The sequence below is a fragment of the Leucopleurus acutus genome (assembly GCF_964270905.1).
Source record: "Leucopleurus acutus genome assembly, chromosome: 2".
Classification (NCBI taxonomy): domain Eukaryota; kingdom Metazoa; phylum Chordata; class Mammalia; order Artiodactyla; family Delphinidae; genus Leucopleurus; species Leucopleurus acutus.
Genome location: NC_139143.1, coordinates 111597329 through 111624246, shown reverse-complemented (window position 1 = coordinate 111624246; position 26918 = coordinate 111597329). Strand labels below are relative to the sequence as shown.

Sequence of the window (26918 nt, the reverse complement as noted above, 5' to 3'; positions counted from 1 at the left end):
TGTGAAAATGATACACTGCTGGTGGCAATGTAAATTTCTATTTTGGATATTTAATAGTTGCAGTAAATACATAAAGATGTTTTATATGCTTTCATCTATACAGCAGACTCATTTGTAGCAGTTTATTCAAAAGAAATAATTCATAAGTAAAAAATCTAGATGAAAAATATTTGCTGCAGCTTTCTTTTAACAACAACAAAAAATTTGGCATATCTAAGATGAAATGGCTTTATAGTCATTTGGGTTTAGAGTGAGGGAGACTATAGAAGGCCACTAAGCTACACAGAAAGTTTTTGTAAACTTGATGATAAAAAAGACATGTTGGATTTCACAAGTAAAGGCAATTCTCTGCTTCCTCAGGATTGTTTCCTGAGGGTGAACACATATTGTTTGACGGATCAGCATCCTCTTTTACGAGGAACTGCCTTCTCCTACACCAGTCCACATGGTTATAGTGGGAGTCAGATCAGGCACCTACCACAATCTGGGCTATTGGTCGTTTTCCAGGAAGTTGCAGATTTGGACTGAGAGGTTCTAGGCTCAGTCTGGTCGCTCTCGTGACTGGAGCCATAAACTGAGAAACTATGGGAAGCCACATCCAGCCAAGCAAACAAAGCCTGGGAGAGGAGAGGAGAGAGGACAAGAGCCAAAACAAAAAAGGAAAAATGCAAAAAACGAACAAGCAAAAAATTTGGTAACCTGCATATCTAAGAATAGAGTCATAATAAAGTAAACTTGGTTCTTTCCACTGGACAGAATATTATACAGCTTTTAGAAGTTATACATTTGAAAACTACAGTGTGAGAAATGCTTTTGATGGAAAAAACATTACATAGTATTAATGAAAAGAAGCATCTCACAGTGGAGAGAATATGGACTCTGGTGTATCTGGGTTTGAATCCTAGCCTTGATACTCTGTGACTGAGGGTACTTGGATTATATACTTTATCTTTCTGAGCTTCAATTCTTCTCTATAAATAGGATATGTATCTAATAAATTGTGGAATTAAAATAATATGTATCAAGAGCCTAACACAATGCTGGCTCATAGCACAAAATTGTACCTTTTTATTATTGTTGGTATGTGAATAAAGTGTATGTATTAGTATTTTAACTATGTATATTGAAATTCATGAGAAGAGATTATTGGAAATAATTGTGCTAAAGTGATAAAATTATATTCTAAATTTTGCAGAATAAAATTGTTTTTAGAATAAAAATGTTTAAGGAAGAAATAACTTACCTATTCAGGTAAAATGTAATTAATAACTGGAACCCCTCATTTTTGTTTCAGTGGGATATTGTTTAGGTATGTTGTTTGACACCATAGTTCCAGATTTCAGAAGCTGGAGATCAAATAATTAGTGTTCAGCCTTTTTTATAAATTAGTAAGTAAAAAGAAGTGTTCTGAATCTTGAGAGTAGGGAGTCATTGGCGGATCTTCCTTGCCCCTTTTCTTTAGTCTCATGATGTTACGCAGTGTAGGGTGAGTGAGTAATGTTCATGGGTAGGTGTGTGTTCTGGAGAGTAGTTCTAGTGTTCACAAAACATCCCCTTCTCTCGCCTCCCAAGAGGGTGGGAATATTGGAAGTAAATGGTAAGGGATCCTGCCTGAGAGCAGTTTAAATTATGCCCTCTGCCAAAAAGCAGATTAAATTATGAATGTAGACAGTGAGGCATCTTAAGTTAAAGGTAGGAAGAACACAGATAAGGAGCAGAGAGAGAGCATTTTGTGTATAGTACTTTGCCTTGAGAAAATACCATTATGATCTAGGAAACAGACATTGCCAATATGGGCTACTCACTGAGTAAAAAAAGTGGTTTTGTTATATGGAACAATTCTTTATGTATATTTTAAATATTTCAGGAGCCACTGGAAGTGGGGAAATGGTCTGTACAATATGTCAAGAAGAGTATTCAGAAGCTCCCAATGAAATGGTTATATGTGATAAGTGTGGCCAAGGTAAACATTGATTTTTTTTTAATCTTGTGGAAAAGTTTTATTACATACTTAATGCCCCTGTTGAAGATTAATGATTAAAAATTCTTTACATTGGTAATTTGAAGCTGTTACCATAAGTTTAGTCATCAGTTGTAAATATATTAACGTAGGAAAAGAGAATACTAAAATGCCTTCTTTAAATTGTGTTGCAGTATTTATTAATAAAAGAGAATTTGCTTTATGCTTTTTTTGATATTAAGGATATCATCAGTTGTGTCACACACCTCATATTGATTCCAGTGTGATTGATTCAGATGAAAAATGGCTCTGTCGACAGTGTGTTTTTGCAACAACAACAAAGGTATCTTTTAAGTGTTTTGGGCTAACGCCCTAAATGGAATTTGTAAGACACTATCAACGTAATGATTGTGTACGTTGAAAGTTTATTTGAATGAAATGAGCAATCAATCTTGGGTAGAAAGAGGTACTACTTATTGTTTGACTAATGATGCTTAAGTGACTTGCAACTATTCTTGCACTTATTTTCTGATAGTGGTCTTGGAATTGGGGCAATAATTTGAAAGAAAAGACAACAAAATAAATAAAGATTATTATTGGTCAAACAGTTTGTGATATGGTAAGAAATTTAGAATGGAAATTTCTTCATAAGTTTCAGAAGCATTTTAAAATTATAGAATTGTATTTAAAATTTTATCCTTCACTCTTTTAAATAACTTTTTCCCTCTAATATAGAGGGGTGGTGCGCTTAAGAAAGGACCAAATGCCAAAGCATTGCAAGTCATGAAGCAAACATTACCCTATAGTGTGGCAGACCTTGAATGGGATGCAGGTCATAAAACCAATGTCCAGCAATGTTACTGCTATTGTGGAGGCCCTGGAGAGTAAGTAAATATGGTTATTTAATGCCCTTAATTTTTAATTGCTTATATTGTCCACTTTATTTTTGTTATTGATTGTGGTATGGGAGTGATAGTGAATTGTAAATGCATGAAAGTATCAATAAAGAAAATTGGGAGGGATTAGAAGCTGTAGTTTTATTCATCTTTATCATTAAATGTTTGCTAAATAAGTGAGTCAGAGTTCTAATTAAGAATGTTTAGAAATTTACCTTTAACTTCTGATCACTGGTTCTAGTTCTGCTCTTTGTAACTAAACACATGCATCTTATCTTTCTTAGGAGGTAGCTCTTAAAATACTTAAATCCAGTAATCGTATTTCCCACTCCCATGACTCACATACCAAGTGTTCTCTTTTCTAGGCTTAAAATCTCCATTCCTATCAAACATTCTTTATGATGTGTTTTCCAAACTCTGTCTTTGTTGCTCTTCAGTTTTTGAAAGTTTACTCTTGAAATAATGGTGCCATGATTACAAAATGCAGTGTTTCCAGGAATAGTCTGACAGAATATAACGAAGCTATTAGAGTTCTAGGTATTATGCTTCTGTTGTTGCAAGGAAAGATTGTATTACCCCTCTTTGGTCGTCCCATCATATTCTTTTGGCTCATTATGGGTTTGTAGATGGTCAACTAAAACTAAAGCTTTTAGTTCTTTTTTTCATACAAGCTGATATTAAACCAAATTGTGCATCATGTATTTGTACTACATTTTAAAAAATGTTAGTGGATAACTTTACATTTAACTCTATTAAATTATAATTATTGGTTTCTTAAATCTTATCAGACTCCATGTTTCTCTTAAGACAGGGCTGCTCTCTAGAAGAATGCTGGGACATATAAGATGTTCAATGATGAAAACATGAATAAATGAATATGTAAATGAATGAAATTTTAGTTCTTCATTCTACCTTGTCTCTAGTCTTATGGAATTTTTATTTGTGGTTTAACATTTTTATAACATTTCTCAGTTTTTGGTTGCCTGCAGGTTTAAGAAGCATTCTCTCTGGTTTCTTTAAATCATTTATAAGAGCTAAAGTGAACCTAGAGATTGATCTTTCTCCTTTACTCATTTATACCTAGCATCTTAGTTTATAAACATTATTTTATGAAGCAGATTGTTCATTGTTCTTTAAGTTTTATGAAGCAGATTGTTCATTGTTCTTTAAGTACTATGACTTTATGAACTATGTTTGATATTGCTAACACTTTAACACCTAACAGAGTACTTAGAACATAGTATTCATTAGTCTTTTGATGAATGAATGACCTTACTAGTAGCATCTTGCCTTTGCCTGTGTATGGCTTAAAATTAACGTGGGGCTAACTTACTGAGCAAAAGAATTATTTGAAGAAAAGGCGTTATTTGGGTGGCAAGTAAGGATATTAAAACCATGTACTAACTAAAAAGAGAGGATATCTTTAGCTGAAGATTCAGTTTTAGCATCTTCAGCCATCTGAAAGAGAACAAAATCTTTCACAAAGCCTTCATACCTGGTAGAGTCTTAGATTAGATTTGTGGTTATGTTAACCAAATTTATTAAATTGCTGTACTCCTTTTCTTTTCATTATAAGGAACAAGAATAATAGAAACACAGTGAAGGCATAAAGTTGCCTATGGCTATTTGGTATATGAGACAAATAGCTCTACATATCAGTGACCTCTGAGACTGTTGATGTGAAAAAATCCCAGGCTTCACAAAGATCCTTTACTAATTAGGACCCAGGCACTTACTGATTAGAAATAGTAGATGTAGCTTTCAAGAGCTTATAAATTCTCATGGATAAAAGAGAAGAGGAATGAAATGGTCAGTATTAATAACCTTTTTGGGAAGAAAAAGTTTAGCTCTAAATATACCAGAAATGTGATACTGTAATCAGAACTATATTCTGTATGTCACTTTTGTCGTTGTTTTTTTTTTTTAAACTTTACCTCATGAAAGGTAGTAATTTTAAATTTTTTCTTATAGCTGGTATTTAAAGATGCTACAGTGCTGCAAATGTAAACAGTGGTTTCATGAAGCTTGTGTGCAATGCCTTCAAAAGCCAATGCTATTTGGAGACAGGTGAGAGAAGGGCATTTGACTGATTTTTTTTTTTAGCTTTTTAAAATTGTATTTATGTTTTTTCATTTTCACATTTCTAAAAGTAGTTTTAATAATGATTTGTAAAAGGTTCACCTTGGGAATATATTGTTTAATATACTTAAATTATATATAATTTTAAAAAGCACATAATTTTTGTACTTTTGGATATTGCAGAAAGCTTTTAAGTATTTGACCAGTGAACATATTTGCACCTATTGCCCCACAGTACTCTAAACTATTCTCATTGGTACCTTCTTTTAAAGAACCTCAAGGGGATCCAAAGAACCTCAAAGATAGACCTAATGTCTTTTTGGATTAAGAGAGCATGAAATAGCAGAGAGAGCTCTAGAAGAAAAATTAGATCACTAAATGTAACATCAAAAACTCTGGGTTTAGATTTTAGCTTATGTGATTTATTGTCTTTCTGACCTTAGGAAGGTCAGCTTGTCTCCTGGGCTTTTTCTACCATGTTGTTTTGAGCATTGAAAAGTGACAATGTGTATAGGAGTAGCCATCACAATTCCCGTTACACACAAGCCATTAGTAAACTATGCCTGTATATCAATCTGTATGTGAACTCTGAAGGTCTCTAATGGTTAAAAAAAAATTGCCCCTTTCCCCCATATACAAACTATTTTATTATTTGTCATTACTGGAAAAGAAACTCTTTAAAGCACAGTGTCATGATTCAAATTATATTTTGCTTTGTGTATCAGTCCTTATGTCAATCGTAGGATTTGCACTTGCTGAATATTAATTTTAATTGTTAAATAATTTATATGTATTCTTGATTACTCAGTATATAACTTTTCTTTTTTCCTTAGGTTTTATACATTTATTTGCTCTGTCTGCAGTTCTGGACCAGAATACCTCAAACGTCTACCATTACAATGGTAAGTATGGACATTTCTGTTAAGGAACAAAAAAGAGCCATATTTTTAAATCTACAGGATGAAACTTTCTATATACATTTACTTACCTTAAATAAAAATTTGTTCTTCTTTATACCTGGCTTTATTTCTTTTCCTGTATTTATCCTCAAGCCTGATGTCATCTTCCCCAAAGATTATCTAGTTTTATTGCTGAAGTAGTAAGCCCATTCAGTTTCTAATGGCATAAAAAGTAACTTTCAAATATCTTTTAGATCTTCAAAATTCTTATTCATGTTTCTAGTTCTTTTGGGCCTTCAGAATAGCATCAGTAGAACAGAGAAACGTCTTATAACAAATATACCAATTTCTGCCTCAGTTAAGTAATCCTTGGGCATGGGAAGTACGATGAATTTTGGAGATTTACTGAAAATGTTTATATAGTAAGTGCTTAGAAATTTTTGTCAAATATTTTACATATTTTAGGAAAAGATAAGATTTAATTCATGAATCAGATAAAAGTCTGTTAAAGTGTGATCCATTTTGTAGCTTATGTAGTAGTGAAAACATGAAATTTTAGATCATAAGTTATTTTTTCTTAGAGTCAGGTCCTCTTTGAATGTATTTCAAAAAATCAAATATCTTTTAATTTTTACTATTCAGGATAAATTAAATGTTTAGTTAATGTTTTTCATTTATTTTCATATGTAATGACTTATTGTGAATATGACTTGTGATATTAACCCTCTGTTCACCTAAATACTTTGGATTTTTTAATTGCTGGTTTTATAAAAATATTGTGTGATTTTTAAACAATAACCAAAAACATTGTTTTCATAAAGTTTGATTATTTTTGGATTCCAGGGTAGATATAGCACACCTATGCCTTTACAACCTAAGTGTTATTCACAAGAAGAAATACTTTGATTCTGAACTTGAGCTTATGACATACATTAATGAAAACTGGGATAGATTGCACCCTGGAGAGGTAGGTGGTCTTAGAGCTAACTTCATTAGCTACTTAATGTCTTTTTTGTTTTGTTAAAAGCAACTATCGCACATGTATAAGCCATACGTCTAAAGTAGCATTTTATGTTTAGTTAGGGAGAAATAATCTTTGGTGAGGCTATAGCCCTCATTCTCCTGTTTGTTGCCTCTTGACTTGAGGAAAAATGTAGGAGGAAGTAAATTACTTGATTCTTCCATTTTCTGAAGTGAAAATCACTGTAGATAAAGATAGAAGGGAGGGAGAAATCCTTATTATTGGGTATCTTACTTATGATTCCTCCTCCTTTTCTTCTAAGTTTACTCTAAACTTAGAGATGGGGACTTCCCTGGTGGCGCAGTGGTTAAGAATCCACCTACCAATGCAGGGGACATGGGTTCAATCCCTGGTCTGGGAAGATCCCACATGGAGCAACTAGTGAGCCTGTGCTCTAGAGCCCATGAGCCACAACTACTGAGCCCGCGTGCCGCGACTGCTGAAGCCCATGCACCTAGAGCTCGTGCTGTGCAACAAGAGAAGCCACCACAATGAGAATCCCACGCACTGCAACGAAGAGTAGTCCCAGCTAGCCACAACTAGAGAAAAGCTCATGCACAGCAACCAAGACCCAATGCAGCCAAAAAATAAATAAATAAATAAAACTTAGGGATATAACCAACACTCTTCTTTCCTCTCTTGTTGGTACTCCCTTATATATATTTAACTTCCAGGAATAGTGAGACCCGATAGTAGTGTTAGCTAAGTTAGAGAGTGAAGCTACCTGAGTTAGAGATTATCCCCCTCATTCTGACATCTCATTTGCTTTTTGTTTGCAAAGTGTAACCACTCATGCTGGTTTACAAAGAGTCTTTTTTTGAAAAAGCAATGTAAAAATTAATGCATATTCATTGAAGATTTTGAAACTACAGAATAGCACAAAGAAGAAAATAACTAGAGTAACTTTAATATTTACTTTGTTTTTAGCATTTATTTAGAATTATTAAAATACAGGTATTAAATATTAAAATATGGACATTAAATTTTTTGTTTTATAATATGTGGAATTAGTCATGCATTACTTTTTGAGGTAAAAACTAAACTGATTTGAAATTTAGGAAGAGTTTCTGCATCTGTAGCTTTTAGACGTGAGGCAGTTTATAAGGTTCACATCAAGTAAGATATCAAGTTTTTTTTGTTGTTGTTCTGGGGGTTTTATGGGGCATCAAAGACTGCATAATACACATTTATTTAAAAGTTAGTGGTAGATCAGTTGCATAAAATAAATACCTGTGGAATACTTAGATTTTAAAATCAAAGATATTAAAATCAATTGAGCTAAGGTGTTTTGAGTGTTAGAAATTGGAATATAATACTCATTAAGTTTTCTGTTAAAAGCTTTTTTCAGATGACTTTTGAGAGAAAGTGAGTGACTTGTAAATTTGATAAATTTTAATAAACTGATTAGTAATGGGAGAAAAAAATGAAAGGCATTGTTAAGTATAGTGTTCTTTATAGTCATCTTAATATTTAATGTTCTAATACATTAATTTGAAATGCTTTCTTTCTAGCTATGGTTCTTTCAGCACTTCATATGCAGATACATCTATATTCCTTTTAGTACACTTTATGTTTTACATGATTAAATTCTGCATTGGTTACCTCACATGGATAGCGGGCATTCATATAAAAACTCAAGTTTTGGGACTTTCCTGGTGGTCCAGTGGTTAAGACTTTGCCTTCCAATGCAGGGAGTGTGCGTTCGATCCCTGGTGGGGGAGCTAAGATCCCACATGCCTTGTGGCCAAAAAACCAAAACATAAAAAACAGAAGCAATATTCTAACAAATTTAATAAAGACTTTAAAAAAGTGGTCCACATCAAAAAAAACCCCAAACAAACAAACTCAAGTTGTTTTATTTATTTCAAATGCTATCATTTTTTATTAAAATAAAAATGTAATTTAGATTCTATTGAAGAGGCTGAAAATAATAAAAACCATAATTAGATGTTTTTAAAGAAATGAGTTCAGTTTATGAATTTCAGGTATCTCAGTTCCAACTAAACTTCTGACACATGTCAGAAAAAGTTTATTTCAGCAATAGGTACATGTTTTATTTTTTGTAACCTATGAGATAATGTCTTAACACATAAGAAATTTCAATTTCTTATTCTTTGCCAAAATGGAAAAATATATCTCTTTTATTTAAAAAGTAAAAACATGATTACAATCTAATATAACTTTACAACAGAAAAGTTTTACTTTTCTGAGGAGTGTTTCATTTTTGGGAGCCATAAAATTTATTATCAGAACAAGTGACTTTTTTGTCACTTCTCATTGCTCTTTCTCTGCATTTAAAAAAAAGAAAATATTTCAGACGTCTTAGGTTAGTCATCTCATCCTCAGACTAGTTATTTACAGATGGAAGTTGAGGTTTTAATCCTCTGTATTAATATTTTCATCTTAATATTGTAAATGGTTTTTAGAGTGAGATTTTAATGATAAAGAGACCATAAAATTTGTCAGTAATATTTTTTCAGTGTTTTCATTTAGTTTACTTCTAAATGTTTGTGGTAATAGAAACAAAGATAATACAAATAATGTATTATTCCAAATTATTACAGTAGTAAATCTTTGGTTACCTGAAATTGAATTGCAAATTGAATTTTGTCACAAATTCAAAATTAGGTTAATAAAATTTTCTTTTTGTTTATATTTATATTCAAAATCTTTTTATAAAATAACATTAATTACAGTTATCCCTTGATATCCATAGGGAATTGGTTCCAGGACCCCCTTCAGATACCAAAATCTGAGGATGCTCAAGTCCCTTATATAAAATGTTGTAGTACAGTTGGCCCTTAGTATCTGATTGATTTTCTGCAGTTGGAACCCAGGGATACTGAGGGCCAACTGTACTCTCAAAACATGAGAATTGCTGTATGCTAAGTATATTACAGGCATACCTCAGAGATATTGCGGTTTCAGTTCCAGGCTGCTGCAATAAAACGAATATCACAATACAGAGAATCACGAATTTTTTGGTTTCCCAGTGCATACAAAAGTCATACTTACACTACATTGTAGTCTGTTGTGCACAATAGCATTTTGTCTTTAAAAAGCAATGTACATACCTTAATTTAAAAATAATACTGTTGCAAAAATGGAGCTGATAGACTTGCTTGAGGCAGGGTTGCCACAAACCTTCAATTTGTAAAAAGACACAGTATCTGTGATGCACAGTAAAGTGAGGTAAATGAAAGGATGTATGATTGTATTGGTTAGTTGAGTACGTTGGAACACTCAAGTCATTTTGAACATCAGTTCTTACTATACATACTATAGATTATATGACAAAGACGTTTGCTCTAGAATTTTAGAGAGTGTATTTTAGAGAGTACATTTTAGAGAGTACAGTTGACTCTTGAAGAACGTGGGGTTAGAGGCACTGACCCTCTGCACCCTGCCCTGTCTGCAGTTCTGCACCTGCAGATCCGACCAACCGCGGTATGGTACTGTAGTATGTATTTAGTGAAAAAAAATCCGTACGTAAGTGGACAATGCAGTTCAAACCCCAGTTGTTCAGGGGTCAACTTTATATCCTTACATACTGAAAGGCAAATTTAACATTTATGTATCATATATTTTGTTCTTTCTTGATTATTATTAGGATTGTTAGAACATATTAGAACACAGTGATTATTTTATATCATTTCCTTATGTGATCTTGTTAAACATCTTTGAGACTTGGTGCCTTAGTGATTATCACACAGACCGAGTATAGCTATTTGAGAAACTGCTGTTTTGAATTATTTTCTTTGAGATAGTAAAACTATGTAATATAACATTTGACATCCCAAATAAAATTTGCTTAAGGTTTTTATATACAATAAGATGTTTAGAATGAGGTTGTATCAGATTGCTTTTGGGAGTTACAATGAGATATTAATACTTTTTAGAATCTGCCTATTATCGTTTGTCTTTGCTTCCTAATGTGATTTGAAATTTCAGTTCTGTAAGGACAACCCACTTTTCTGTTAACTGTGGTCTTAAATTTTAAACACGTAAAGGTTGATAGGAGAGCAGTGTGTTGAGTGCTGCCTCACTTGAAGGATGTAGGGAGAAAAGCATAGGTAAAATTCAAGTGAAATACTATGGCAGAAACAATGTTTTGGCTAGAGAAAATGTAGTATAGTAGAGGTGGTGTAATACTTTTAAGTGAAAATTATAAGAAATCTAGTTAAAAGCAGTACTTGGGGCCTTGCGTTGTATATTAGCATGCAGTGTATACGTTGGTAAACAAATTACTGAAGCTTTTGGCATACTTAAGCCTCGGTGGTGTGGAATTAAATATTGGTAATTGAGGCATGTATTTTACTGAAGGGAAGAATTTTAACTATACATAATAGCATGTATATCTGTACAGAAATATACAACCCTGAAAGTGAAAACATAGTGTGAGATTAGTGTCTGTAGAGGGAGGAACAAAAATGATTATTCTGTTGAAGATACATATTATAAACCTCATGGTCAGATGGAAGATCTAGAACATGATGCTCTTCTTTTTTTTTTTTTTTTTTTTTTTTTTTGCGGTACGCGGGCCTCTCACTGTTGTGGCTTCTCTCGCTGCGGAGCACAGGCTCTGGACGCGCAGGCTCAGCAGCCATGGCTCACGGGCCAAGCCGCTCGGCAGCATGTGGGATCTTCCCGCATCGGGGCACGAACCCGTGTCCCCTGCATTGGCAGGCGGACTCTCAACCACTGTGCCACCAGGGAAGCCCGATGATGCTCTTCTAATACAGCTTATTTGATTTACATTATAATATTTGCACTCTTCGTTTTCAAAATACAGAAAGGGAACCCTTGACCGCATTATGCGAGTTGAAATAAACAGTCCTATGCAGAACAGTCCTGGAGTGCGGAAGCAACTTACAGTTAAAATTTCTGGGAACCCACAGAGAATAAGTACCAAAAGAAAAAAGAGAGTTCATTGTGATTTTCAAAAAGTAAAAAGGAGTGGATTTGAGAAATTAGAAACTGTTGTTGAATGTCAGCAAAATTGTAGAGCAGATTTTTCATACATATGGCTTGTGAAGATTTAAAAAGCAATAAGTGGGCTTCCCTGGTGGCACAGTGGTTGAGGACCGATGCAGGGGACACGGGTTCGTGCCCTGGTCCGGGAAGATCCCACATGCTGCGGAGCGGCCAGGCCTGTGAGCCATGGCCGCTGGGCCTGCGCGTCCGGAGCCTGTGCTCCGCAACGGGAGAGGCCACAGCAGTGAGAGGCCCACGTACCGCAAAAAAAAAAAAAAAAAAAAAAAAAAAAAAACAGGCAATAAGAAAAAAATGCCATTAATTTATTAGAATAAACCACGTTAAATACCCTGGTTTCTTTTTTGATATGATTAGCAACACTGTTACGTCAAATGCTAATGCACATGGTGTAGACATAGTATAACTCAGTTTCACATAAGATATCGAAATGTGAACTGGTTGAAATAAAAATTAAAAGGATTTGTAACTAATTGAGTAATAGTAACAAAAGCAGTCAATGGCTTGGAAATATTCTTGAGGGAGATTCTAACGGAGAGCCACAGGGTTCTGTTTTTTTCTCTATCTTCAATTCAAGAAGGATGACAGAATCAAGAGAAAAGACCATCTCAAACACTGAGCTGAAAACAAAATCAAATTAACAACAGTTGTTAAATTTTGCTTTTAGGCTTAAATATGCAAACAACAGTATGGAAGAAGCAGCGTATGATGGGGGATACTTGGCTTGATAGCAGTTCATCTAATAAGATTTTAGAGTTGAGGTGGCAGTGGGGGACCAGGAAGAGGATGGAATTATTTAGCCAAGCTTAATATGAAATAATCATGTGATGGGGCTGCTTAAAATTTTTAATCTAATCTTATACTTAGCCATGATAGCTATTGTCAAATATTTGAAGAACTGTCTTATAAAAAAGGGAATCCAGGAAGGAAGGTTTTGTTCACCCATGGAATGAGCTCCTTCATTAGGTTTCATTAGTGGTACTATTTAAACCAAGGTTGCATGACTCAGTACTATAAAAGGGATTGAAGTATTAATGAAAACTTGAATTAGATGGACATCTTGGGTCTGTTTCCAACTGTAAAACCTGAGTCCATTATTTCTCCTTTAATAGAAATTTTCTATCACTGGACACTTCAGAAATTACAATAGGAAGGTGTGGTAGGGTTAAGAGGAATGACCACCAAACCAGCTTCCTTCCTTCCTTTCCTTTCCTTTGCCTTTTCCTCTTTTTTTTTTTTTAAGTACCCAATACACTGAGAATGGGCTCTCAGTGAATGTTCAATGAAGGTACTTAATTGTCACTTGGGTTCATGTTCTAGCTCTCTAGCTAACCAGCAGTGTGAATTTAAGCAATTTAACCTTTACATCTGTTGACTAATCTGTAAAATAAAAGTAGATGATTTTATGAGTCTCTTCTATTTCTAATATTCTATTTGACAGATTTGTTTGTTCTTTTTACTTGAAGAAGTTCTGAGCTTCGGGAGTTTCAACTGGTAAAGAAAATTACTAGTAATTTTGAAAGTCAGTGGTGATATTTTGGAAGTTTTTTTTTGTTTTAGTTTTTGTAGCTTTGAGGATGGTCTTTTATAACTTAATTGTTTTTCTGTTGGGCCCTAGTCTTTAAACTTTGAAGAAAAGGCAGAAATGACTCTGAAAGAAACTTTCTGGAACAAAATAGAATATTTTCTAGAATTGAATGTTTAGATTTTAAAGTGGTATGTGATGATAAAAAAATTACTGAGCCATTTTGGGGTTTAGGGCTAACCAAAGTCTATAATTGTTATGAAAATAAAATCCCCAAATTTACATTATTTTTTTAAATTATAGAAATTATTGGTTTGCGTTAATATTAGAAGTATTGGAAAATAAAATGGCATATTTCTCCTTACTTTTTATATTCTTTCCTGTTAATATTTATTAGAAGCTTTTATGGTTGATATTAAAGTAATTCTAATGTATTATTACTTTCCCAGGTTATAGAATTAAAATAAATTTAATGATAACTAATAATAAAATCCCATTTTTATTGTATTTTACAGTTTATAGTTCTTGCAGGCATATCATTTGAGCTATACAAGTATTAGTAAAGAAACTAGTGAAGGATTTATACTCCCTTTTTTATAGGTGAGAAAACAAGCTTTGAAAGGTTGTTTGGTTGTTGTTTGTTAGGTCACATAGCTTGTCAGTGAGGACCTGGAATTAGAATTTAGATCTGACTACTAGTCAGTACACTTTTCTTCTGTATCACATTGCCTCTATCTGGCACCTGTGTAATACTAATTGATGAAATTATAGTGCATTAAATTGTTTCTTGATACTTCACAGCTGGCAGACACACCAAAATCTGAAAGATATGAGCATGTTCTGGAGGCATTAAATGATTACAAGACCATGTAAGTTGATTTATTTTATGTATCCCTATGAGGGAGATATTTAGTAAGAATAAGGAATAATGGCATTAAGAATTGTGGGATTGATTATAGAGTTAGTACATACCATTTTAAACCTTTTAATGTCCTCTTCTCTTTCAGTCAGAGTAAAGCAGTGATTCTCAAAGGCTGGAGAAGGGAAGATCAGTCCTCTGGGAATGGTGGATGGGAGGCATTATCAGTGTCTCAGGGGAATTTGGTCAGTTCAGTTGAAAAAGCATACTCAATAATGACTTGTTTTTATAATTTAATCTACTGAAAGTAAAATAAAATCTTGCTAGCTGGTAGGAATATGCAAAAGATAGGGGGATATAGTATAGAGAATGTGGGTTTTTAAATGATTGAGGTCTTCTGTGGTTTTAAGTTTAGTTATTGCCATCATTTAGAGAATAGTAGTATTAGTTTTTGATAATTAGTAGTATTTTGATAAATAGTAGTATTAGTTTTTGATTTAAGTTTTTGATAATTAAGTTACATTGTTTGATACATTCTTGTATAGATGTTTCCCTTCTTTTTTTTTACACCAGCATATCTATGTCTCTTAAAAATATTTTCAAAATGCAAGAGAAATAATTTTTTAAATGTATATGCTGGTTCCAACCAACTATTGAATTATAACATTTTTGTTTGCAGCAAGTTGCTTTTTTTGGACTTAGCAACATTTCCTCATTAAAAAATGTTACGATTACAAGTGGCTAGATCTTTAGGTCAGCTCAAAAAGCCACGAGCAGTTACAGTGCTGTAAAAATACTTTATGGGACAATGAATTCTGTAATCCAACTTAGTGTGCTTGAAATACATTTATTCCTGTTATGGTAGAAATGGGAGCTCCCCTTTCTCAAACCTATATAAAAGTGGAAGAACAATGTAAGCACTTGGTAGTGGTTTTTATGGCCAGGCATGCTCTAGTAGAGCTAAGAGGGTGTTTTAGAATAAGGACCCTAAGGACTTTGGGAAAGGATTAAGGAGCATATTTTTCAGAAACTCAGGCCCACACTGAAATGTCACTTCTCTGCTCCAGGTTATTTCCAATTCCAAATCTGACATACCAGACACTCCTTTTATTTTCTGGGCCTCTAGGATTGGTCGCCTATTTTCTTTATCAGTGCTTTCACCGATTACTTTCTGGCCAGGGTTTCTCTCCTCACAGATCCACTCTGAAATAGAATTATTCTTTTCCTAAACCTTGTTTGAGATGTTTTTGACAGATGACACTAAAAATATGGAGAAACATATTGGAACTAAAAAGACACCACTCTCTATTCTTCGTTCTAACTTTAAAAAGTTAGATGCCATATTTTAAAAAGAAAAATGGACATGTGTTCTTCTCCCTTCTGATACTATTCCTCTCTCCCTACTCCCCCATCATATCCTACTATGGACTGGCTCTGGAGCAGATAAGAATCAAAGAAAGCAAGGGGCAAAAAGTCAGTTTTTCTAGTATTGGGTGGATTTCATGTGTAAAGCCTTTATATCTGAAAGTTATAACTTAGGGTCTGCCATGTATATGTGTTCAGTTTTTAAATTTTTAGTTACTTTTTTTTAAAAATTTAGGTTTATGTCTGGGAAAGAAATAAAGAAGAAGAAGCATTTGTTTGGGTTGCGAATTCGTGTTCCTCCTGTGCCACCAAATGTGGCTTTCAAAGCAGAGAAAGAACCTGAAGGAACTTCCCATGAATTTAAAATTAAAGGCAGAAAGGCATCCAAACCTATATCTGATTCAAGGTAAAAGTTGATCTGTGGCTTAGTTTTTCTTGTTAGCTTATTTGTAACTAAAAATGTGTGTTATTTAGTCTCATTAGTATATTTGAAAGTACAAGTGGCAGTGACCCTGATTTGTTTTCCTGTTTATAACTTCTTGCTTGGACAAGGTACAAAGAGTTAATGCTAGATGTTTATTTATTTACATTTAGATCTAAGGCTTTCCATGAATAGGCCCTATTGATTTTGTTAGCAAACAGCTTAAGTACTGGCCTGTTCATTTGTTTGTTCATTTCTCATTCGTTTGTTCATTCATTCCATTTATCAAGCACCTTACTGTCTAAGTGCTGGAGATATAATAACAAATGAGACTTTCTTTCTGCCCTGATGGGGTTTACATTATAGTGGGGAAGAAAGGTGATAAGCAAGTAAAATAATTACAGATCATGCTAGTACCATTTAGGAAATAGCAAACAGATTTAGACTGTACTGGGATGGATAGAGATGTAGGGGTCTACTTTAAGAAGGAGGCTTAAGGAAGGCCTATTTAAGATGGTATTTAAGCTGAAACTTAAAGAATGAGCATGACCTAACAATGTGAAGAACAAAGGGAAGAATATTTCAGGTAGCAAAAGTAAGTGTGAAGCTGTGAGGCATGTTCTAGGAACTCACAGAAGGCTACTGAGGTGTGATTGAGGGCTAGAGAATAGCATCAGGTGCTAGAAACGTTGGGTAGGGCTTGGTCATACAGAGTTTTGTAGGTCTCATAAGGAGTTTGGGTTGTTTTCTGAGAATAATGGGAAGCTATTTAAAGATGTATGCAGATTGAATTATCCTTTAAAAATACTTCTTTGGGTGCTGTTTGGAAAACAGATATCAGTAGAGGTAAGAATAGAAGCAAGAAAAAATTGACTCGTTCACTTTTCTAGGTGAGAGATAAATAATGGTTGCTTATGTAGGTGTAGGTGGTAGCAGTCAAACAGAAAATAGATTCAAGATCTCCACTGGAGGCAGAATTTGCTGGCTTTGCTAATGAATTAAATTTCTGAAAGGAAGGGAGAAATTAAGTTACACAATGCCCAGATATCTGGCTTGAGCAACTAGTGGATGGTGTAACTTACCAAGATCTGGAAGAACAGATTTTGGCAAGGTGAATAAAGCATTCTTCTGTTTCATACTCATTGAGTTTGAGATTCTTATGAGGAATATCTAAGTGGTGATGATGTTAGATATAGGCCGTTGGGTGTGTAAATCAGGAGCTCAGGAGAGGTCAGGACACATGATAATAAATTTTGAAGCTGATTTATAAAGCCATGAGAATAGAGATAGAGGGGAAGAGAAGAGAATGTGGCCCAGAATAATGTCCTGCTATCTTTTAGAGTTTTGAAAGAAGTGAAGTAAATGAAGGAGACTAGCAGAAAGCAATCAGTGAAATAGGAGGAAACCAGGAAAGTTTGATGTCATGAAAACCAAGTGAAGGAGAGTATTTCAAGAAAGATGTGGGTGTATTAAACTACTGAATGTTGTTGCAGAGAGGCAGGTTAAGATGAGAGAAAAATGTTCATTGGATTAGATAACATTCTGTTATTAGTGACCTTGACAGAAACAAGTCTGCTTGAGTGGTAAAGGTAGAAGTCAGATGGGAGTGGGTCAGTGTGATCGAATCCAGCACTGCCCAATTTACGTGTCAAAACTGGGCTTTTCCTACAATAAGGGACATGGGCGGATTCAAAATGATGATGATGATGATAATAAAGGAAAAGGGGAAAAAAGGAAATAATCTTTAAAAATTCTGAAAGAGAAGGAAGAAAGTGGAAAAGGGTATGTATCATCAGCTCTCAGAAGTAGTTTTACTGTACTGTAAAGGGAACAGAAGCTGAATCAATTGATGTTTTTTTTTTAATAGATAGAAGATAATTGTAACTTGTTTTTGTGTGTCAGTGGAGAAGAGAGTGGTATAGGAGAGGGGGAGGAAACTGAAGATATTGTAAAGTCTTTGAGAAGCCAAAAGGGACAGGATTTAGAGCCTAAATGTGGGAGTAGCCTTTGATAGGAGGACTTACACCCTTCTGTTGAAATGGGGTGTAAAAGGCAAAGATGGGTACAAATGCTGGTTCTGTTTTAGATTTAGCATTTGGAAGATGACTAAAGTTATTGCTTGGTAACTTCTGTTTTCTCAGTGAAATGATGAGGGAAAGATAGCTGAGAGGGAAATTTAAGGAGCAAATACAAGCTATGAGATAATTATCTTGGAGAATAAGAAAATGTAATTACAGAGGGTTGACAGTGCTTTATATCCGTTTGAGTTGGTAATTAAGTAGATACTACTTTAAGGGTTTGTTTTTTCTTAAGGAAAGAATACTTATTCCTATCACTTCCAATTTTTTTTTTTTTTTGCGGTACGCGGGCCTCTCACTGTCGTGGCCTCTCCCGTTGCAGAGCACAGGCTCCGGACGCGCAGACCCAGCGGCCATGGCTCACAGGCCCAGCCGCTCCGCGGCATGTATCACTTTCAAATTTTATCATTAATCTTTTGCTAACAATTGCTTATATTATGAATTAGAAAAAAGATTTCCACAATCTTTCTCATTCCTATCATGATTTTGATAGGACACTTTGTCTGTGGTAGCTATAAGGTTTTCTTTTGATGTCACCAGGTAATGGTTTAACTTTCTCTAAAGGTATTCTCAGTTTCTTCTGGGACCTATGTATGAATTGGACTAAAGTGTACTTTCTTTAGTCCAGGGATCCTTTATAAATGTTAATGGTGATCATCTTTCCAAAAAACAAAAACAAAAAAATGTATACCCCATCCATCTTATCCTTGAAACTTTTGATTATAGTTCTAGTTATGCTTCTCTACTTTCTCCTTCCTTGTATTTCCACTTTTATTTTCCCCAACCTTAGTTTGGTGTGTGGAGGGATAGTCTTTCCTAGTTTTCTCCAGTCACCTCTTTCTAGCCTATTATATAATATTGTTCCTTTACCTTGTTTTTAAGTTGAATGTTCCTGGATAATGTTCTTATAGCACTTAAACCATTTTATTATCCTGCTTGTATACACATTTGTCACCTTCAAACTATATTGTGAACCCTTAGCACAGGGAATGTCTTTGTATTCCTATTGTTAGTATCCCCTTTATATGGAGATGTTTGTTGCATAAATGAAATGGATGTTCTGTGTATTGATATTTGCCATTCTTTCCTTCTATTAATTAGAGATGTTCTTGACCTATTGCTTTTTTCCCCTTCCTATTGCTTGATATTTGCCTTTGTGTCTCAAAAATGGTTTTCTTGATCTTTCTAATTTTGTCCTTGAATGACTCCCCTGCCCAGTATGAAGGATTCCTTCTTCCTTTACATTCTCCCACCCCGGGCTTCATTCTCTTTCTGATTAGCATCATTTAGGAACCCACAGGATGTCCCTGTTTATACCTACTCTGTTTTAACATAGATACTTCCTGGCTCCATGAGGTTAACTACTAAATTTGTAATCACTTTTAGTATAGTAAATTCTTGAAACATCCCCCAAGTACCTACATAGTAACAACCTAAATGAAATAATTGAACTTTAAGGAGTTTTTGAATCTTCCATCTAATATAGTAGTATTTTTTTGTTTCATTTTGTGTTTTTTTAAAAAAATTTTAGGTGGTATGTATTTTTCAGAATTGTATTAGAGAACGTTTTTCTTAAACCTTTTGTATATAAATATCTCTTAAGAAGTATTTAAATTAGAATGTATTATCTATGAACTTGACTAAACTTGTAGATTTAACTTTGTTGTTTTTATATTACCATTAATGTCAAAATATAAGTATAATCTAATTATCACATAAGTAGAGCTATGATAGTGTATATTGTCCATTGTCTTTTTGTTTTCTTTGTGCAGAGGTTAAATACATAAATGGTTTTATGTTTCAGGGAAGTAAGCAATGGCATAGAAAAAAAAGGAAAGAAAAAGTCTGTAGGTCGTCCACCTGGCCCATATACAAGAAAAATGATTCAGAAGACTGCTGAGCCACCTTTGGTAAGAGGATATATTGGCATATGTTCTCAGAGAGGAAGTCTACTTGAAATTACTGAGAAACTAATATCTTTACTTTAGAAACCATGCTTTAGGTGTGTTTTTTTATTTTCCAGGATAAGGAATCAATTTCAGAGAATCCTACTTTGGATTTACCTTGTTCTATAGGGTAAATAGAAAGTTATTTTCTCCTACCTTAGGAATTTTCTTTTGGGGGGGAAATTAATATTTCTACTGTTATGTAATATAGTCGTTATACCATTTAAATTCTTTTGTCTCAGGAGAACTGAGGGAACTGCACATTCATCCAATACCTCAGATGTGGATTTCACGGGTGCTTCCAGTGCAAAAGAAACTACCTCGTCTAGTATTTCCAGGCATTATGGGTAGATATTTTATGTTCTTATCCTTGACTAATTTTCCTGTAGACTTTTTCTTTGTAAAGTGGTTATTAAATAAATTTTTAGCAATTGAAAGTGATACAAGTTTGTCTTTCAGCTTTTGAGAAGCAATCTATATGTTGATTCCTTAGGTTGTTGATATTCATCTGAATATTTTTGCTTTTCAGAGCACAGACATTAAAATTTTCACATTTGTCAGGAATTTTGCTATGTACACAGAGAAGAGGTATCCTGGTGTTTATAGGTGTGCTGTTTTCTGTGAGACCTTTTTATGCTTCTAATATACAAGTGTGGATATTTTTTTTAATAAGTTGGAATCAGGAACACAGATCCTTTTATTAATAAAAGGATTTTAAACTCAGGATTTTTATCAATAGTAGACTTCCCCTCTAATATTTTATTTAACCTAACTCTTCAGAAGGGCAACATTTTCCTGAAGTTTGATGTATCAGGTAAGAAAAGTTTAGTTTACTTGGGGCCAGAGCTATGAGCTTCTAGGTTTTATACTTCCTCTTGTTTAATTTTTGTTCACAATTCAAAAACTGCTCTTGTAAATCATATAAAATTCTAAGTATTTAAAGGCTTAAAATATAACTCATTTTTAAATGAATTGTGAATAATAATAATGTGAGCTTTTTTTTTTTTTTTTTTTGCCTCTTGCCAAGCATTGTGTTAAGCTTACATACGTTTTTTTTTTTGGTACATCGTCTTATTTAATTCTTAAAACAATCTTTTGAGTTGTTCCCATTTTATAGATAAGAAAACTGAGACTTAGGAGGTTTTTGTAACAAGCCCAAGATGGCATGTTTATTAGCAAGTATACAGAGCTGGGATTTTAACTTTGGCAGTATGATTATAAAATCTTTGAATTTAGCTGTTATGCTATATTTTATTTTATTTTATTTTATTTTTTTAATTTTTTTTTTGGCGATACGAGGGCCTCTCACCGCTGTGGCCTCTCCCGCCACAGAGCACAGGCTCCAGATGCTCAGGCCCAGCGGCCATGGCTCACGGGCCTAGCCACTCCGCGGCATGCGGGATCCCCCCGGACCGGGCACGAACCCGCATCCCCTGCATCAGCAGGCGGACCCTCAACCACTGTGCCACCAGGGAAGCCCCTGTTATGCTATATTTTGACTTTATTTTATAAAATCATTATATTTCTGAACTCAAAGATTGTCTAGTTCAACCCCTTCACTTAATCTCTTCACTTAAGAGAACACAGAGGATAAGAGATTTAAATTTGGCCGATATCATATTGAGCTAGACCCAAGGTACCCTGACATCTAGTTTAGGCTTATTTCTTACTTAACAGTAGGCCTAGAATTAGTAACGAAGAGAATCTTTATACTAGTTCTGCCATCTGTTTAAGCACATGGAAAGGTGTCTTGTATGTAGTAGGTGCTTATTAAATGTTTCTTGAATTGAATGAATGAATGAATGAATGAATGAACTGTCTTCTTTTTAATGATAAAAACGTTGACAAGACCTGACTTACAAATCCTCTTGGTAAGAATTTGCCTCGTTGGCCTCATAAATCAAAAATTTCCTCTGATTCTTTTAAGCTTAATAGTACATAGTTAAGGAAGAAAAGCTCTTCAAAGGTCAGCCTCAAGAAGGTGATTGAATTTAATGAAGGCGAGTGATAATCCATTTTATATAGCATTTGTTGTTTTGATTTGGCTGGTTTTTATGTCAGCAAGTGTAGACAATTGTGGCCTTGTTTGTTCTATAGATTATCTGACTCCAGAAAAAGAACTCGTACAGGAAGATCTTGGCCTGCTGCAATACCACATTTACGGAGGAGAAGGGGTCGTCTTCCAAGAAGAGCACTCCAGACTCAGAACTCAGAAATTGTAAAGGATGATGAAGGCAAAGAAGATTACCAATTTGATGAACTCAACACAGAGATTTTGAATAACTTAGCAGATCAGGAGTTACAACTCAATCATCTAAAAAACTCCATTACCAGTTATTTTGGTGCTGCAGGTAGAATAGCATGTGGTGAAAAATACCGAGTATTGGCTCGTCGGGTGACACTTGATGGAAAGGTGCAGTATCTTGTGGAATGGGAAGGAGCAACTGCATCCTGACTGTAGGACTGAACATTATGTTCACTGCACTCTCATTTTCTGTAGGTACAGTTCAAAGCCCTAAAGGAGTCTGGCTTTTACTATCTTTCTTAAAAAAAAAAAGGTAAAAAAAAAGTCACTTAAGGAGATAATACTAGCCTTAACATGTACTTGTCAATGTTATGGATATTGTCATAAAAAGATATCTTTTAAAAATCAGAACAGAGACTTAATTTTTTAAATCTTAAGATTTGTAGAATGTTTCTAGGATAGGATATTAAAAATGATTCAAACCGATGCATGGTGTTAGATAATTTTTCTAATTATTCCATTGAGTCAGTTTTTGTGGTTAGTGGTTATCAGAGCAAACTTATCATGTAGATAGATAGCACAAGTATTTGGAGAAACATTGTCTGTTTTGTTACCAAAATGTTGGAAAAAATTTATTTCAATACCTTTTAGAATTCATAAAGTGCAGTGTATATAATGCCTACTAAAAGACTGTAAAATATTGAAATTTTCTTTCAAAGTGTAAAAAATATATTGAGCCTGTAAATTGCTCTGTGACTAGACTTCATTGTCGTCTTAATATATTCTTTGCATGTGCATATATATACACACGTGTGTATATATATGTGTGTGATTGATTATGTGACCTATGCAATACAAATTATGGGAATGGGCAGCTTTGGAGTATATATCCCATAATTCTTTTTTCAGGAATAGTTGCAGTATTTACACAGCAGCATTTCTTCTCAGGCTTTTATTGGGTGCTGTTGCTTGCTATGTATGAAGAGAAATGTGTCAGACAAGTTTAGTGTGTTCTGAAGAAGGGTGTGAACAACAGTGTTCATGGGCTTTTTCGAATGCTTTTCACTTTCAGTCCTTGTAACTCAGCTGTTCAGTACCTAAAACAAACAAATAGTATGAATATTATCTCCTACTAGAAGTAACGTTTTCAAGTTTTCATGGCACATTATGATTGTAAATGTCTCTCAGTTTTAACAGTAAGTCTATAGGAGTCCCGTGAAGATTCCTGAAATGTCTGTAGTAACTGTTAGTCATGTTGAATAAGTGTAGTATGAACAAAGTATTTTATTGCACAGGGTTAACAAACAGTATGTTGCCTGCAGAGACAACTGCTGTTTTATTACAACATTACCTCTTGTTTTTATACAGCATACCAAGATTTAAATTGATAACTTTATTTTACATGTGTTAAAAAAAAAAAAGAAAAACAAGTTTCTTTTAGCACCAGTGTTAGAGCTGTCTTCTGTTCCTTTTTGTTTTGTTTTGTTTGTTTGTTTTCTTTTTTAGCCAAAGAGTAAACAGAAGAATATTCTTATTTTGGTGGCTATTCATTTTACTCTTAAAAGTGATTGGTGGATTTTAGCCTAAAATTTGGAGAATTTGCCACCAAAATGAAAAATATGTAAAGTGTAGTGATTACAGAGCGGTTAAAAATGTGGGTTAGTACTTATTTATTCCATTGATTGATTATTTGACTGTTTATAAGAAAGTTGCTTTATTTCTTTAAGCATCTTCAAAAGATGACCTTTTCTTGTCACATTATAGCCAAAAGAAGCAGAGAACTTCGTAGTCCTGCATTTGGTTCCTGGTTGGCCAGGTATAAATGAGCTTTACAAAAGTGCAAATTAAGAACTGTCACTTCTGTTTACCTCCACCAAAACTTGATTTTCCCCTAGCTATTAATTTAAAGTTGCCTTTCCTGCAGCTGCAATATTTTGAATAACACACAGAGTTTGTGTTGATTTTGAATGTTTGTTTATATCTAGGGGTAATGGAAAATGTAAATCCCGTGTAACCTTATTCACTCCACGTGTATCATATTATTTCATTTTTCCCAAAGTCCTTTAATTCTAACTGAACACCAGCAGTATTTTTAGTAATTCTTTCTTTAGCATACTTGGAAGATGATTTATTAAGCTGAACTGTCTTTAGACGTAATTATTGTGAATGTTTGTTTTATTTTATCATGGTGGTTCACATGGCTCTGATGTTCAGTTTGTATTTTTGGAATTGCTTTACTTAGATTAAAACAGACCAACATTAAATGTGTGTATTTTTTAAAGAGCTAATGAGTTTTGCTTCTGTATTTGCCTGAAAATACACACTGGTGCAGTAGATGACGGCTTTTATTTAGCCAGGGAGACAAGGAGTTCTAGTTCCATTGTAAATATGTTCATTTGAATTAATCTTTATAAAACTTTGCTTTCATTTTCCACTTGTCCCCCAAATAAATATTAATAATTATTGAATGTTCATCTTAAATGATCCTGTAAAGAAGTAAACTATGTTTAGCAGCTTGTACACTTTATACTTGAAAGACAATATATCTTCCTGTATCTACCCTGTCCCCAAACTTCAAAAAAATTCAGACTTTTCAACTGTGTTTTCTTTTCTTCTTAAGGATATACAAGGTGTCAGGGTTCATGTAAAAGGATTTCCTTTTTTTTTTTTTCCCCTGAAAAGCTTTGCCCCAGGCTACAGAAAGAAAAGATGTGAAAATAATATACCTTATTCATTTTAATTCCATTTTTATTCAAAACAAATATATTTTATAAATACACTCATAGTCATGGGTAAATATGGATTCTTAGGCCTTTAGGTGATCAAACTAGATCAGAATATGAGCTATCAGAGTTATTCTATAGATTCTAATGTGGGAGTGATGAAGACAGATCTTGCTGGATATATTTTGTTACTAAATGTTTAACAGAAGTGAATGTTCACTGATATGTGAGTTGAGGGTATTTTTCCATGTTTTATTTTGCAAGGTATGTTTGGTTTCTATTGTGTATGTATTAAGATTTCTGTTAGTGTTGGTGTAGAACTAATTCTGTGTTTTGGGCTACTTGATTGAGTTTTTATTAGGTACTATTAAGTTTTGGTTGGAACCTGATCTGACTTGTATAGTTATAGCAGACTTTTATAATCTGGTTCTAGAGTTGTTTGAATGAGAATGTAATGGCAAAGGAAGATGTCTGTACAACGTTGGGAAATAGTAAAAATGCCTTCTTTGTGTGGGGAAGTTTTCCTTTTTAATTATATTTGAGTACCTCTATGAATATACTCCCCAAAGTCTCCTTCAGTTTCTTTTGTGGCAGTTGATCAGTCATGTTCTTTCCTCAGGGAAATAAAAACTTGACAGTTAAATGTGAAGTGAGAACTTTATCATGGGATTCTTTTATAATTAGTAGCAGTTAAGAAACTAGATATCTGTCTGATATAAATTTGGAGGTGGGAGACGTTGTGAAAGCAAACTGGCTCACTAAATAACAAGTAGATGGGAGCAAGTAACTTTTAAGTCGTAATATCAAAATATCTTGGAGCAATAACTAGATCAAAATATTATGCTCTCTTTATATTTAAAATTAGAATAAGGCTGCAAATTAACCAGCTCGCTTATTTTCTCCCCTTGCCTCACTTCTACCCAACAAAATCCCTCTTTGCTTTTTTTATTTGGTCTCGCTATGTGGCATGTGGGATCTTAGTTCCCCAATTGGGAGCAGAGGTGGAGTATTAACCAGTGGACCACCAGGGAGTGGTGGTTTTTGCTCTTAACCCTTGCATTTTCTCTTTGTTGGAGATGATGCATAGATGCTTAGTAATAACTCCTCACTTTTGCAGTATCTTCAAGGAATGTGATTTCTCGTTCAAGAAAGTTTTCCACTGGATTTAAGCAAGCAAACAAATGAATAAAACCTTCATAGATGACAAGATGTACTTACTGCATAAAGTAAAACTATATCCTGTTTAAAATCATAAATTTAATTTCTGTTCCTTTTATTTACCGAAAGGTTTTGATCCTTTTTCTTCCCCCTATCCTATAACATGCTTTCCCAGTGGGGGGGAATATGGGCACAAATTGGTTTATGGCATAGGGAGGGGGGGCCAAAAAAGTCTGAGATAATGGTTTGTGGCCCTCCAGAGCTCACTCAACTCTACCTGACAAAAATCTTATTCCTTAGTATTGAGTTACTTTCGTTGACTTTTCTTGAATATCACAAGAGCAGCACTGACATTGAGTTAAAGGAACATACACAAAATAATTTTAAGATCAGTGCTGTGAAACCGTGGCAAAGGTATAGCTATGTTCTGGAGGACTTTGATTGTTCAGTCTTGAACTCACATTGTCAGAGGTGGGTCTGCACATGTGTATTGGCTTCTACTAACTCCCTTGTGATGTCATTTATGTTTGATCCTAAATGCTTTTGTGTGTGACCTGAGCTTGGAGAATTAAATAAAGCTAGTTTATATTTTGTTATTTAGTTTTCAAGGTTATTTAACCCATCACTAACTGTGTTAGGTACTGAAAAGAAAAAAATGTTGACAATATCTGAATGAATATCTAGCAGCTAGTTAAAAGTAATTTTTTTCTATTAAGCAGAGGTTCAAAGTTAGCTCACCAAAAAAATTGTT

At 34.0% G+C, this 26918-nt stretch overlaps 1 protein-coding gene across 3 annotated transcripts in view; it reads left to right on the top strand.

The window, feature by feature from the left end:
• Positions 1–24539, top strand: part of MTF2 (metal response element binding transcription factor 2) — an 85704-nt gene extending 61165 nt beyond the window's left edge. For 2 of the 3 annotated variants that reach the window (XM_082832734.1, XM_082832733.1), the window contains 12 exons: positions 1868–1963; positions 2203–2303; positions 2696–2844; positions 4828–4923; positions 5769–5837; positions 6678–6801; positions 14174–14241; positions 15832–16002; positions 19900–20005; positions 20119–20171; positions 20284–20388; positions 22139–24539. In XM_082832734.1, the coding sequence (XP_082688860.1) occupies positions 1868–1963; positions 2203–2303; positions 2696–2844; positions 4828–4923; positions 5769–5837; positions 6678–6801; positions 14174–14241; positions 15832–16002; positions 19900–20005; positions 20119–20171; positions 20284–20388; positions 22139–22496 (1496 nt within the window). In that variant the 3' untranslated portion in view covers positions 22497–24539. Of the gene's footprint in view, positions 1–1867; positions 1964–2202; positions 2304–2695; positions 2845–4827; positions 4924–5768; positions 5838–6677; positions 6802–14173; positions 14242–15831; positions 16003–19899; positions 20006–20118; positions 20172–20283; positions 20389–21968; positions 22008–22138 lie in introns of those variants that run through there. The other variant, XM_082832735.1, reaches the window with a different exon arrangement.
• Positions 24540–26918: the final 2379 nt, after the last annotated feature.